General features: G+C 35.3%; 1 protein-coding gene and 1 pseudogene across 2 annotated transcripts in view; one reads left to right on the top strand and one right to left on the bottom strand.

Annotated features, from left to right (window-relative positions):
• The window catches only part of LOC106008578 (olfactory receptor 4P4-like), a 31,869-nt pseudogene extending 18,823 nt beyond the window's left edge, over positions 1–13,046 (bottom strand). The window contains exon 1 of the transcript XR_015449994.1: positions 12,904–13,046. The product of XR_015449994.1 is annotated as an olfactory receptor 4P4-like (transcript). The remainder of the gene's footprint in view (positions 1–12,903) is intronic.
• On the top strand, positions 11,112–12,053 carry LOC101723268 (olfactory receptor 4C15). The gene has a single exon (XM_013068996.2). The coding sequence runs from the start codon at positions 11,118–11,120 to the stop codon at positions 12,051–12,053; it is 936 nt and encodes a 311-aa protein (XP_012924450.2). The 5' UTR covers positions 11,112–11,117.
• Positions 13,047–15,764: the final 2,718 nt, after the last annotated feature.

Raw genomic sequence — 15,764 nt, 5'->3', positions numbered from 1 at the left:
AGCAGATTGAACCCATTGGGCACAACAAGAAATTAAATGCAAAGGGGAAGAATCCAACAAAAAGAAAAAGTCATGACAATGATAAGTCAATACGTATCAGTTATAATCATCAATGTTAATGGTCTAAATTCACCAATCAAAAGAAATAGACTGTCAGAATGGGTCAAGAAGCAAGATCCAACAATATGCTGCATACAAGAAACACACTTATTTCAAAAAGATACTCTTATACTGAAAGTTAAAGGGTGGAAAACAATACTCCATGTGATAGGAACCCAAAAAAAGGCAGGAGTAGTTATCCTCTTTGCAGATCAAGTGGATTTCAAACCAACACTGATTAAGAGAGACAAAGAAGGACTCCACATCCTTGTAAATGGAACAATCCAAGAGGAAGAGATGACAATTATAAACATACATGCACCAAACACGAGTGTGCCCAAGTATATAAAACAAATAGTAACAGACATGAAAAATCAAATAAGCACTAATACAATAGTAGTGGGGGACTTAATACCCACTGTCACAAATAGATAGATCAACTAGACAAAAACTATGTAATGAAATACTAGAACTCAATGAAACTCTTGAACAAATGGACTTAATAGATGTATACAGAGTGTTCCACCCCACAAAATCAGAATACACATTCCTTTCAGCTGCACATGGGTCATTCTCCAAAATAGACCATATACTCACTCATAAAACATGCTTAAGTAAGACAAAAGGAATGGAAGTTATCCCCTGTATATTATCAAACCATAGTCCAATGAAATTGGAGATCAATACCAAAGAAACTGCAAGAATTTCATAAACACGTGGAAATTGAACAACAAACTCCTGAATAACCAATGGGTCAAAGAGGAAACTAAAGAAGAAATCAGACAGTTCCAACAATTAAATGACAATGACAATACAACATATCAGAACCTATGGGACGCAATCTATGGGACAGTCTTACAAGGGAAATTCATTGCAGTGAATACTCATATTAGGAAAACAGAGCAAGCCTAATTAAACAACCTGAGGCTGAACCTCAAGTTTCTAGAAAAAAAAGAGCAAGACAACCCTAGAGCTCATACAAGGGTGGAAATTATAAAGATCGGACCAGAAATCAATGCGATGGAAACTAAGAGAATGATACAAAAAAATCAATGAAGCCAAGAGTTCTTCAAAAGAATAAACACAATTGACAATCTCTTAGCCAATATTATGAGAAAAAGGAAAGAAAAGGCCCAAATCCATGCAATTAGGAATGAAAAGGATGAAATTACAATGGATCCAGCAGAAATCCAGAGGATCATCAATACATACTTCAAAAACCTATACACCAATAAGATGGACAACACAGAAGAAATGGACTAGATACATATGAATTATCAAATTTGAACCAAGAAGACCTAAAAATTCTAAATAATCCAATATCAATCAATGAAATTTAAAATGTAATTAAAAACTTACCAACTAAGAAAAGCCCGGGTCCTGATGGCTTCACTGTTGAAATCTACAAGACCTTCAAAGAGGAACTACTGTCACTATTGTTTAAACTATTCAATGAAATTGAAAGAGAAGCAATACTCCTGAATTCATTCCTGGAAGCAAGCATCACCTTGATTCCCAAAGCAGAGAAATACCCAACCAAAAGAGAAAGCTATAGCCCAATCTCACTAATGAGCATAGATGCAAAAATCCTTAATTAGATACTAGCAAATAAAATGCAAATGATCATCAAGATCATACACCCTGACCAAGTGGGATTCATCACAGGGATGCAGGGATGGTTCACAATACGCAAGTCAATCAATGTAATACACTATATCAATAGAGGCAGGGACAAAAACCATATGATCATCTCAATAGATGCAGAAAAAGCACTTGCCAAAATCCAACACACACTTATGATAAAAAAAAAACCTACAAAAAATTGGAATATATGGTCTCTACCTCAATCTGATAAAAGCCATCTATGAAAAACCAACAGCCAATATCATACTAAATGGTCAAAAACTGAAATCCTTCACACTAAAATCAGAAACAAGACAAGGATGTCCACTATCACCCTTTCTGTTCAATATAGTCTTGGAAACATTAGCCACAGCAATTAGACAAGAGAAAGAAATAAAAGAAATAAAGATAGGAAATGAAGAAGTCAAGTTGTCTTATTTGAAGATGACAATACTCTATATAGAAGACCCCAAGAACTCCACCAAAAGTTTTCTAGACTTAATAAACAAATTCAGTAAAATAGCTGCATACAAGGTCAACAAACAAAAATCAATAGCTTTCCTCTACACAAACAAGACTCACTGAGACAGAAAGAGGGCAAACAATTCTTTTCACAATAACATACAAAAAACGGAAATACCCAGGAATCATCCTAACAACAGAAATCAAAACCACTTCTCTGAAAACTATAGTACTCTGAACAGAGAGATGAAAGATAATATCAGAAAATGCAAAGACATCCCTTGCTCCTGGGTAGGAAGAATCAACATAGTGAAAATGGCCATATTTCCAAAACTGCTATATAGATTCAATGCAATGCCAATTCAAATTCCAGCAGCATACTTCACGGACCTTGAGGAAACAATCCAAAAATTCATTTGGAACAAGAAGAGACCCACAATAGCAAAAGCAATTCTAGGCAACAGAGACATTGCTGTGGTATCACAACCCCCAACTTGAAACTATACTACAAAGCTACTGTGGTAAAAACAGCATGATACTGGCAAAGAAACAGACCTGAGGACCAGTGGAACAGATTAGAAGATGTAGAAACAACTCCAGACACACTTAGCCATCTCATCTTTGATAAAGGAGCCAAACACCCTCACTGGAGGAAAGATAGCCTCTTTAATAAATGGTGCTGCAAAAATTGGGTTTCAACTTGCCAAAGATTAAAACTAGACCTATATCTCTTACCATGCACTAAACTAAAATCAAAATGGATTAAAGATCTAAATATTAAAATAGAAACACTAAACCAGTTGGAACAGAGGTTAAGTAGAACTCTTGAAGACATTGGTGTAGGAAAAGATTTTATGAACAAAACCTCAGTTGCCCGTGAACTAGCACAAACAATCAATAGTGGGATCTCTTCTTATTAAAAAGCTTCTGCACAGCAAGAGAAACCACCAGCAGTGTTAAGAGACAACCCACAGTTTGGGAAAAAAATCTTCACCTGCTGTTCCTCAGACAAAGATCCACTATCTCAAATCTATAAAGAACTTTAAAAAATCAGACCTCCCAAATTTAAAGACTCAATCTAAAAATGGGCATCTGAAATGAAGAGATATTTGTCAGACAAAGAAGTAAAAAGAGCAAATAAACATATGAAAAATTGTTCAACATCACAGGTCATTCTAGAGATGCAAATGAAAACAAAGCTGAGATTTCACTTCACCCCAGAAAGAATGGCTGCTATCAAGAAATCAACCAATAACAAATGGGGTAGGGCTGGGGGAAAAAGGAACGCCGTTGTACTGCTGGCGGGAGTGTAGACACGTGCAGACACTGTGGAAATCAGTATGGAAATAGCTCAAAGTGTTAGGACTGGAAGTCCCTTTTGACCCAGCTACTCTCCTGCTGGGGATCTTCCCCAAAGAATTAAAAGAATCACACCACAGTGATATATGAGTACCCATGTTCATAGTAGCACAATTTTAATAGCTAAAACTTGGAAGCAGCCCAACTGCCCATCAACTGGAAACTGGATAAAGAAAATGTGGTTTGTTTATACGATGGAGTACTACTCAGCCATAAAAAATGAGAAATTAGAGACATAGCTAAATGGATACACATTGAAATGATACTCTTAAGTGAAATAAATAAGATGCACATGTGAAAATATCAAGTAGTTTCTCTAGTGTGACAAAATGAAAGTGTAAATAAGGACTAAAAGTTATAATAGATAATACGAAATAGGAAGAAAAGGGCCAAAGTGGAAGGGGAAGTGGGAGGGGTAGGTGAAAGGAAAGAAGGGAATGCAATTAATATGAGAAAGTGAAAAAATGGAAACAAAGTCTTAGTAAATAGGGAGGGATGGAGGGGTTGAAGGGAGGGCAGGGGAAGGGGAAAAAAATAAGATCCAAGAGAGTATGTAAAGGCACAAATTTCCAATGATGAATGTCATTATATTGTATACCTAAAATGTACTAATAAAATTAATTTAGTAAAACAGTGAATTCAGAAAATTCACATATATGTGGAAATTAACAAAATGACCCTTAAAAAGAAATGGAATGGATGAAAGAAGAAATTGAAAGGAAAATTTAAATCTTCAGGAGCTGAGGATGGGGCTCAGTGTTGTAGCATGTGTGCAAGGATTGGATTCAGTTGTTAGCACTTCAGAAAATATCTTCAGACAAACAGAAACAGAAACACAATGAACTGCAGCAGAGGAGATGTGGCAAAAGAAATTCTAAGAGGCAAAGTTATAGCAATAAACACCTACATCATGAAAGAAAACAAAATCACATTCTAGGCATGCAGTAATTTGGGCCTAAAAAATTCAGGGGAAGAGATGGTCATAAAGTGTGTCATTATATACTTATGCTAATGCTATTTCAATTTAGAATGACCAGAAAATGAGCTGTTGTTCATAGTTTCCTGCATACTGTAATGATCAGATGTAGATTTTTGCTCATTGTTAAGAGCATACCATCTGGAAAGTCATTGGAAGTTAGTGTTTACGGCCTGTCCAAAACAAAATACAGCACCATGAGAAATGACATAAAACACCTTTAAATAAATGGTCCTAGAAACTACAGAGACATTATTTCAACGTTAACAGGTTCTGATGAGAACATGAAGAGATGGTATCTGGACTAAAATAGGAAAGGAGATGCCTGGACACTAGGAATCTGGAATTGTCATTTGCTCTCATTGGATTAAATGAGTTCTGAGTACCTCCTTTCTGCTCATCACTTTAAATCTTTATTAAACAATCACTATCTCCAGTATTGGATAATGAGCTTTGTAATTACCTTTTAAGTTATACATGAAACTGGTTATGTAGACATGGACAGGGAGAGAGAGAGAGAGAGGCTGTACACAACCTAAGGGAAACTCTAATTGTAAAAATAATGAATTAATAGACCCATGGCAATGGACATAAATTGAGAAACCCAATTATTTGTATGTATTCTTCTGTTTGAATACCAGACTTGGAATTAAAGCAATGAGAGATTAATGGAGATATGGACTATACCAACTAGATATTGGAATGTTTCTAATTTTTTGACTTGCAAAAAATTGTGTTATTGTCTTGGTAACAAGCAATTCTAAGGAACAGATGAAAATTCCTAGAAATAAAGGCATCTATCTTTGGAAAATTAGTATCAATTGTTTAATTCAGCAAATGGGGAAGCTAAAACTTTAAGTCTATGGGAAAACAGAATAATGCAGAGTTTGTGGCAGGACAAAGTGGTACTTACATTCCACTGAACCCTTAGCTCTCTCATATCTCCTTGGCTGTGACTCCCTAATTCTCTGTCTTCTCTATCCTTCTGCTTATTCATAATATTATTACCATACTAGGCTACTCTCTGCTCTCTTCCTCTAATGAAAAATTATCCTAAAAGACTGAGCAAAGCAAGGCACCTCCCACTCTCTGGGATAAAGTAGAAGAGGCTTAGTGTGATTAGAGAGGAGAACCAGAATTCCAGAAGGAAAGGCTGGCATTGTGCTAATGAGCCACACTTTCAAACTAGTGCCTCCACACATGGTGTATGGTGCATGTCAGTTGATTTAATTAAATATCAAAATATTTAATTAAAAGGAATAACATTATTACCTGATGCCATAGATGACAGAAGAAATAGTGCCTGAAGGCCTATGTGAAAAGATATAAAAATAGAGAGTGCAGAATATTTAAAAATTGCAAAAGCCCGAAACTTCTTCTCTGACAGGATCCTATGAGCTAAGTCTAAGATCCACCTCAAGTTTCAGTCTCAATTCTGTGTTTGAATACAGGAAACAGACCTGTGCAGCTTCATTTTCACATAGAATGAAGAGAAAAATTCCGTTGGTCACTACAGTCATGATTTTAGTTTTAAAACAATAGCATATCACTATCAGAAGCTGAGAGGAAAAAATAACATTTGGATTCAATCTACAAATATGTGCATATTTATACATGGGATATATAATTTTAGCATTCATTTCTATTCTAGTTCTGAAGCAATTCGTGTTGCCCGTAAGGGTTGGTGCTGCTTTATCCCTCGAATCCGCTTTTACATTCAGTAAGTGCATAGCCATTTACTCCCATTCTACAGAGCGACACTGCATTCCATCTGCATACAGAGTTTATCTCCTGTGTATGTCATGCTGTATCCCTGGGCATGACAGGAAATGGGTGCATCTTTATTCCCAGCACAAACTGAAAAGTACAAAGTAAACAACAAACATACCAATGCAGAGAGCATCCAATTGCCCACATATGTGAAAAGTCTTCCCAATACTGGAAACCATCAAGCCTGGCAAATCCCTCTTGATAAATCACAGGGCTGGAAAATTTCCAAGCCATAGGGGAGCAAACAATTCTATGGGTTCATGACCTCTCATGGAAACTTCTTTATATGCTAGTTGGAAACCAAGAAGTCTTTTTGCTTTTCTTTTGTCCTGACTCCATGTTAAAGACAACACATGAGCAGCAGAGGGAGGAACATTCTCTCTCTCTCCCCCACCCCCCGATAATAAAAGAAAATTTAGATGCAAGCATCATATTTTGGGAGAGTGAATGGATTTTTCTCCATAGAGTATCTGAGGTTACTACCACTGGACTACTTTAGGAATTGATACATGGTGAGGGCTATAATTTACATTTTTGCATTTTCAAAGAGAATATCAAATCGTGATGTAATCCTTCAAAATGTTGGTATTATGGTCAAGCCACCAGCTTTAATCCAATGCTTAGGCGTGAAAATAATAACTGTGTACACATGGGCTAATTTCATGAGCTTTCTGGCTCTCAGACTCCTCATTTTGAAGAGGAATTAAATATTACCGAGCTCTACGCATGTGGAAACAAATAAAAAAAATACATATGGTGCCCATAAAGCAGCGTTTGGTTGCAATTTTTTTTTGGTACCAGGAAGTTTTGGATTGCAATCCATAAAGCAGCATTTGAAATATAAGTGCTCAAAAGCAGCTACCATAGCAGAAGATATTTTTTTTTTAGTTTGGAACATCTGTTACTTCCATTCTAAATAAGTTATAACTATGAACAACACTGCATGTTCAAGTTACATGCAAATGGAGTTACAGCTAATGGATACTTTTGGGCTGGTTCTTGAGTAGCATTTTATTTATTCATTCTAATATATATATATATTTTTCCAATGCTTCCTCCAACAATCTCTACCTTGTTGTTTTAGATGATAAGCAGGACATTCTGAAGGTGCATCTAGAATGCTGACATGAGAGCATAAGAAATTCATCTGCTGCAGGAACATTTTCAGTTACTGGTAGAATAGAAAACAAACAATTTTCACAACCACACACTAGCGGATGACACAGTAAAGACAATTAAATGTAAGAAATTGTGTCTCGGGTCACAGAGTTGAGTCCTGATTTTAACTGTATTCATTTGGTGTCATAATTAATATTAGTTTCCTCCCTCAGAATTGTTAAAAGAATCATAAATGACTGATGCTCTAAATTACTTTAGTGCTTATTTTCAGGACTTGTCTTTCGCTTAAAATGAATTAAAATCATTAAAATAGAAGAAAATGTAAGATTCATAGGTCCATCAAAAGGACAAAGTTCAAAAGAGAAAGGATAACTTCTAAATAGTTTTTTTTTAATTTTAAGAAATAGTAAAAGTTGAGATATGTAAGGCAATCAGCAGAGGAACATCAAAAGGAAAGCAAAAAACCTGAAGTCTGAAGAGAACCTATTCTCAGGTCATCAAGGAGAGGAATATGCTTAGCTAGATATGTACAAAATAAACATTTTGTTTTTGAAGCAAATAATTTCAAATTCAAAGTACTTTGGATTTAGAAGTAGAAGAGGTAGGGAAATTAAGAGGAGTGTTTTAATGTCTACTTCTTAGTTTATATACTATACTTATTTAGAAAACATATATCCAAATATGATGGATAGGCTCATATATGTACATATAAGTGCATCTAAAATTTAAAAATTAATTTATTGAAATGTAGTTATAAAATAGTAATTGACAACCTTATTACTATTCTTGTTTTAGTTTTGAATGTTTTATATATATATATATAGCAAAAGTTAAATACAGAAAATGTTCATAGTTTGTTATAAAAAAGGTTTCACTTGTGTCATTTAACAAACCAACATGTTTTATTTTGCTCTCCATGAAAGTAGACATGGTAACACTTGTTCAAGGTGTTTAGGGGTTAAATCTGTATGTGAGACCATCTGGAAGCACAGCTGGCCTTCATTTGGGTCATAACTGAAGACTTTGATAGCAAGCTAAAGCAAAAATTCCAATTGTAACCCAAATTGTTCATATGTCAGACCAGCCGTAACTGGAGGGTAGACTATTTGGAGAAGCAAAATGATTACAAATGTTGCCAAGATAATATGAAGAGTTCCTCTATACTCTTCATTTGTTTATTCATAATATTACCATGTAATATTATCACGGTTATAATTGTTGAAGTTATGAAATTAGCAGTGATAAACAGTAGAAACTAGATTTTATTCATATTTTATTTTACCAGTATATACATGATAGTCTTTTCTATGCATTCTGGTTTTCAATCCAGAAGAATGCATAGCATTTAGAATAATAAAATTTTAAAAGCTAAAATCTTAAATTTGTCATCAGTAAGTATAAGAACACTTTTCTCCATTATGAAAGTTTTCACATTAATTTTGGAAATTCTTTATATCTACAAAAGTGTTGGTTTGCATGCAGCTGATAAACATTTTAATGATAAAATTGTATTACTCTTAAAATTTGCTAGATAAAGAAAGTGAGGATATTAAGGATAATTTAACTATTACATTCACATATTGTCTTGGTCTCTCTCTCCAAGGTCAAAATCAATCAATCTATCTATCAGCCTAAATTTTTTTCCAGGAAAGCTATTTTAAATAGTACTGTATAAATGTAAGTGACATGAGGAACACAAAAATTTATTAAAATATTATTAAGGACATTAAGAAGTACTTTGCATTTAAAAATAATTATCTTTACTGAACAAAATATTTTACATTAGTTGAAAAATAAAGGCATTTATTGATCTAGGCCATGGTAAAGCAGGAATTAGAATTAATAATAGTGCCATTTCTGCTGTACAACAGTGACTCTGAATATTTGTTCTTATTCAAAAACATCTTCTGGATTTATGATGGTGTAAGGTTTTTATGTCTATTTCTTGACTGAGCCTCTAAAAAATCTACAGATTGACCATTGTACTATACTCACTAACAGAAGTGAAATTCAGGCTTTGAGAATTTTAGTAATCTGTTCAATATCAGCATAAATTAGCAGAGCCTAGTTTTGAACCCAGGTCTGCATGGGTTTAGGACCTGTGTTCTGACACATTTCACTTTTTTGTCTTCCTTGCTCTGGTCCTGAACTGATCCGACTGTTGGTGCATTACATACTAATGTCTGATTCAATTACCTTTCATGGTTTGTTTTATAAACTTGCTTCTTGGTTAGAACTTTTCTTTGAATGTTGAGTTCAGAATACAAGAATCATTTCAGAATGTGTAAAACATTGAAAAAATCATGGAAATAGCTCCTTTAAAGTTAAGAAAACGGAGAGATATTGACATACACAATATTTTCTTTTTAAATACCATTGACATTTAAAATGATTTCTATAAACTGAAAATGCCATTTATGAGATCAGGTTATTTTACCTCTCACAATAAGCCCCTTATTCTTTTATTACTATACTTAATAAACACAAATGTAAGTTAAGGCATTGTACTATACATATGCGTACACACACAACCTAACAAAATATTAGTAGGTGCTGGTAACATGTATGGCTGAGAACACATTCTTCAATTTTCAAAATTTTATAAAATTAAAATCAAAATTTGAAGTCATTGTCTAGGTGAAAAGTATTCACCTTCTGATTCTACATCATTTTCTCTACTTCTTTTAGCAAAATACCTCTTCAACCATGTGCAAAGAATAAGGAGCTTTAATGTTTACAGATGAATGGAGACTGTAGAAAAACCATCCCTCACTAAGTCCTCACTGGAAAAGAAATATCCCCATTTTTTGCTGTTGCTCCTATGTACAGGTATTGGTTAGGGAACAGAGGTTCCATGTTTAAAATCCCATGCCCAGCATCTCTCGTTTGCTTCAATTTAATGTCTTTAAGCATGAATTTCCCACCAACAACAGCTATAAAAAGATCTAGAACAGGCTGCTTTCTAGGAGTTAGATTCTGAATAATCATTTCTTTTTGTCATCATGACAACATTTTGAAATAGGTATTATTTTATAAACTTTTGGAATAATGAATAATTTGAAAACTGTCAAAATTTAGTCTCTGCTCCTTATGTGTTAGGTACAGAGCTAGACACTTTTGCATGGATCTTTCTCTTTAGTAAGGACCAAGATAATTTAGGTAAATATCTAATTCAGTTCAGAGTTTTAAAGAGATATTTTATGAGTAGCTATGACTTGCAGGAGTATTGGAACTACAGGCTATGTCCTCCCTTTGTAGATAAGGCTGTCTCTTGATCAGGATTGGTGTTCAAGTTATCCCATCCCAAGTTATGAAAAGGCAGCATTGCAAAATTAACAGAATTTGTAAAGGATTCAGGACACTTTTCACGAACTCAATCCAAGAAGCCACTACTCATCAATGAAAGCTAGGACTTGAGAGGAAAATTAATTCTCATCCTTACCACAAGAGGAGATGCCTATTATCTATATTGAAACTCAACTATTTAAAATGTTTAATATTTTGTTCCATGTCAATTCTACCTGATCACCCTCTACTATCCTTAACATATTTCCAATTTTGGGTATTTGGTAACATGATAATGGTACAAGCATGCCCCAAAGTGCTGATAATGATAGTACCATAAAATGATCTGAGAGTTTTCTCTCTTTTGATTGCAGATTCCACATGTTCTTTCCCTGTTGTGCCTCTGCCCCTTTCCTTGGAAGTCATGCAAAACCAAAGCATTGTGACTAAGTTTGTGCTCCTGGGGCTCTCACAGAATCCAAGTGTTCAGAAAATAGTATTTGTGGTGTTTTTGTTGGTCTACATTGCAACTATTGGGGGCAACATGCTGATCATGGTGACCATTGTCTACAGCCCTGCTCTGCTGGTCTCCCCCATGTACTACTTCTTGGTATTCTTGTCGTCTCTGGATGGCTGCTTCTCCTCAGTTGTCACCCCAAAGACAATTGCAGACACTCTCCATGAGAGGAAAACTATCTCCTATGAAGGCTGCCTGATGCAGGTCTTTGGTGAACACTTCCTTGCAGGGGCAGAGGTGATTGTGCTCACTGCTATGGCCTATGACCACTACGTGGCCATTTGGAAGCCCTTGCACTACTTGTCCATCATGAACTGGTGGCTCTGTGGCATTCTGGTGGACGTAGCCTTGGCGGGTGGCTTTCTACACTCTATGATTCAAATTTTCTTTACTTTCCACCTGCTTCTATGTGGCCCCAACATCATCGATCACATCATGTGTGACCTGTACCAGTTACTGAAGCTCGCCTGTGCTGACATGCACATCTTGCATCTTTTGGTGGTTGCCAACAGTGGGTCTTTCTGCATCCTCATCTTCTCTATGTTGCTTGTCTCCTATGGTGTCATCTTGTTCTCCCTGAGGAAACACAGTTCTGGAGCACAAAGGAAGGCTCTCTCCACCTGTGGGTCCCACATTGTTGTTGTGGTTTTATTTTTTGTCCCGTGCATTTTTATGTATGCACGACCTCCATCTGCTTACTTCTTTGATAAAGTTGTGGCCATATTTTGCACTATGTTAACTCCCTTCCTCAATCCTATGATCTATACTTTCCGGAATAAGAACATGAAGAATGCAATGAGAAAAGTATGGAAGAGATTTGTGGTGGTTTCTGATGCAAAATAAAACATTAAACTTCTAAAAGAATTAATTTAAGATAAAGATGTCAAAATGATCTTAAATGTTTATGGGGTGGGCAATGTTTATATGCTTGGAGGTAATGCAATACAATAGAAAAATCATTTTCAAGGGTATCTGGAAATAACATTTTCACCCCAGATTACCGATCAGCTCTGAATTGGCAACTCAGTATCCTCATGTGTCTATCAAAATGATTTCCATTTATGCTTACTTTGAATGTAGAGTTCAAAAAGAACGAAGTTTGAAATGATGAACTACCTGTCAAACTGCCATTCACTCCATGCCTTGAAAAATGTTAGTGGAGGAAACAAAAGGAAAAATGTATAGAGATCAGAAACAGAAACTTAAAGTAGTTCAAGAAAACATATATGTGTTTAGGGCACTGATCTCAGGGACAAATGAAACAGCAGTCATAATCACAGAGAGGAAGCGAGTAGAGCATTTGCAGAATTTCAAATAGAAGTCCTGTATCACAGCAGCCCACCCTGTGGGTCCATTGCTATCTGCTACAGAGTTTGGATCGATTCATTGATTTTTCACAAAAAGAATTTGATTTTTCCATTACTGACTATGAGTGAGTTCCCCTTGGGTCCATTGGCAGTGTCATAGCTCTCAGCAATGGGGCAGGAAAAGGGCAGATTCCCCAAGGGCGGCCATGAGCATCTTGGTGAACACTGTCAAACAAAGCCCTCCTGAGCCTGTGAGAGACCGTGTATGGTACTAGAAAAGCTGATTCTGAAATTGCAGATGTGATTAACTGGCTTCTTCTCTCTAAAGGGAAGAATAGAAGCCAAGGTTACTGAAGGTGAAAAGAAAATTTTCAAAAGATAATTACGTTTCAATATACTGGGTGATTTGAATTCTTCATCCAAATGATGTCCTTTGGGCTAGACCATTCGTGATGAGGAATAGTCCCTAAAATATCAAGCAGAGAATGTGTGTCACTGTGACAGAAGGATGTGTAATAAGACACGGGCACAGTAAGGTGCTGTTCCTGCTTTCTTGTTTCCATCATCATTGTTTACCACATATTAAAAGGTAGCTTCTTACTGTCCTTTCCCTTCTCACAGACAATTTATTGTTATTTTTCATTTATCTCTAAGAATTAGTAAGAAATGAGGATCTGATATCATTGGTTCAACTATTTTATGAATCTGTGAATCCAAGTTTGATATTCTATAAAACAAAACATTATTCTCACCAGCTTGGGGTGGGACCAATACAGATTCATGTTTGATCCTTAAAGCACTCAAATTAAAATATATTTTTATTATTTTAACTGCCAACAACCCATTGTTAATTTTGGTTATAATATTCAATGAGAAAATCAAATATAATATTCAATAAAGGAAAATACAAATACTAAAAAATATCTAATCTTTTTAATTACACCTAATTTGATGAATAGAATTTTGCAATATTTCCCAGCAACAGTTATTGTTTTAACTGTTTTATATCCCACTTTGCTTTGGCCTACAGATAGTGAATTTATTCCAATGATTTATTTTTAGGTCACACAACTGTTTCACTGACACTAAGTGGCCTGTGTTAGTCATTACAGTTACTGAAAGAATTTTCAGAAACATATTGCCAACTTGAAACAATGTAAATTTAAAAAGACACCTCTGAATGTCTGAAAGAGGTCAGTAATACTGATTTCTAAGTTAAACAATAAAATAGTTGCACATATGAGTTTTCACATGGTAATATATATAACTTTTTGTCAATTTAAATGAAAGCATCAAAATAATTACATACAGTATTGAGTTGAAAGTGCAAGATGACAATTTTAATGGATTTATTCTGTATTGTCATTGAGTTGTCATAAATTGGGTTAAATTAGGAGTTTCCTCCATATTGTGGTGTTGTTCTCTGTTCTAATGAAGGAAAAAGCAAGATACTTATGGTAACATCCGAGACTACAAAGTTGGGTTTCTGTAACCTCCCTGACCACTTCTCATTCCCACACTCTTTTTCAGTAGCACTGGGCTCCTTCCTCTCCAGGAACAAGCCTCACAGCCTTTGTGCATCACCCTTTGCTTGACACATTCTCCTTCCTTTCTCGAACCCGTATTTCATGGTTGAGTGTGCCAGCTCCTTTTTAATCAATGTTACCCATCCTATGGTTTTAAAAATACCATCTTTCCACCTTGCTTCCTTGGCTTTCATGAGCTTCCTACCCATAAACTCTCTATCCCAGGACACATGCATTGGTTATTTTTGTTATCCAGGCCCAAAAGTCTTAGGACTTTACTAGAGGTATCTTATTAAAATAAAAGAGCTTTAGACTTGTTAGTAAGAGATTTGGATCCTAGATTATCTTTTATTACTAATTAAATGTGTGAGCTTATGTAATTTCACTTCCCTGAGTCTCACTTTCTTTTGTTAAAGTAGAATTAATAAGAACACAAAAATATTTCTTCTGCACTCATCAGAGTCTGGGATTTTTTCTTTTCATGTGTTATGTATTTTGGACATTGTAAATGTATGTCTTCAAATTCCCATTTAATTGGTGAGGAAATGGAGTCATAAAGAATTAAGTGACATGGCAGAAACTTTAGTCCAGTCCATTGGTGGTAGCAAAAACAACAAGAAAAACAACTATGAAAAGGTGTTGGGTTGTGGTGTTCTCATAGGTTCCTCTCTCAGACACTTGGGCTTGCTAATTGGCATTAGGCTCTTAAGCAAATGCATCCTGTGATCTATTTTAGTTTCTGTCAATCATCTCTCTTCCCTCACTCTAACTCTGGACCTCTCACTTCATCCTACTTGTACACAAATTGCAGGAAATTGCACACCTAGCAGGTGAGCTGGATCATAATGTGATATCCAGGATCAGAAAGTAATTTTGTAATGAAATCTTTCCAATCTTTAGTACATTGTAAGTTCTAACTTTCCTCTTTCTTCCCCATGAATGTATATATATATATAAAATCTCCATGATGCACATGTGGTAATTGCAACACCTATATTTACACAAGTACTCAATAATCTGTTTTCTTTTTCCTTTTTTTCTCTTCTCTATATTGATTTAAAAACATAAAATAAGATTTGAAACTAACATTAACAGTATGGAAATGAATAATTTTACCACTTTCATTTTACAAAATGGGGAACTGAACATTGAAAGGCCTAAAATGCTTAAATTTACCTAGCTAACAAGTGGTGGGCAGCACTCACACCCATCATACAACTATCATCTCACTGAGGGTCTAGCTGCTTCACAGACTTCAAGGCATCTTGAAGAGATGAATATAAATGAATCATATGGGGAAGAGAACAGAGATTCACACCTGCACCTCAGGAGTTTAACCAAGTGACCCTAATGTTTGCTTTTGCCCATGGTCTGTCTCAGCTAGGTTGATTACTGGTTGCTGGGGCTTATGGTTTCCTGGAACTACTGAAGTTGAAAACCTGCCCTAAACATCTGCAAATATTTGAGCAATTTCCATAAATAGCCAATGCAGTGAGGAGCACAATATTTAACTCATGTTATTTCAAAAGAGAAACTATCAGAAGAGTTCACTTTCTTTAAATGTCTTCCTTTCTCTTTCAGAGCACAGGCCTAGATTCTTCAAAAAAATATTCATGAAACAAATTTTAAAGCTTCTCCTATTTTACACAACACTCACCCCTACTCTAAAATAGACCTTGTTTTATCCAAGGCAGGTTCTGGAAGAAATTTTGAAAGTATGA

Source organism: Heterocephalus glaber, unplaced genomic scaffold (assembly GCF_053883595.1).
Source record: "Heterocephalus glaber isolate CG9 unplaced genomic scaffold, H.glaber_assembly_v1.0 deba00000896, whole genome shotgun sequence".
Lineage (NCBI taxonomy): Eukaryota > Metazoa > Chordata > Mammalia > Rodentia > Bathyergidae > Heterocephalus > Heterocephalus glaber.
The sequence above is the reverse complement of the archived record's forward strand: the minus strand, read 5'-3'. Positions and strand labels throughout refer to the sequence as shown.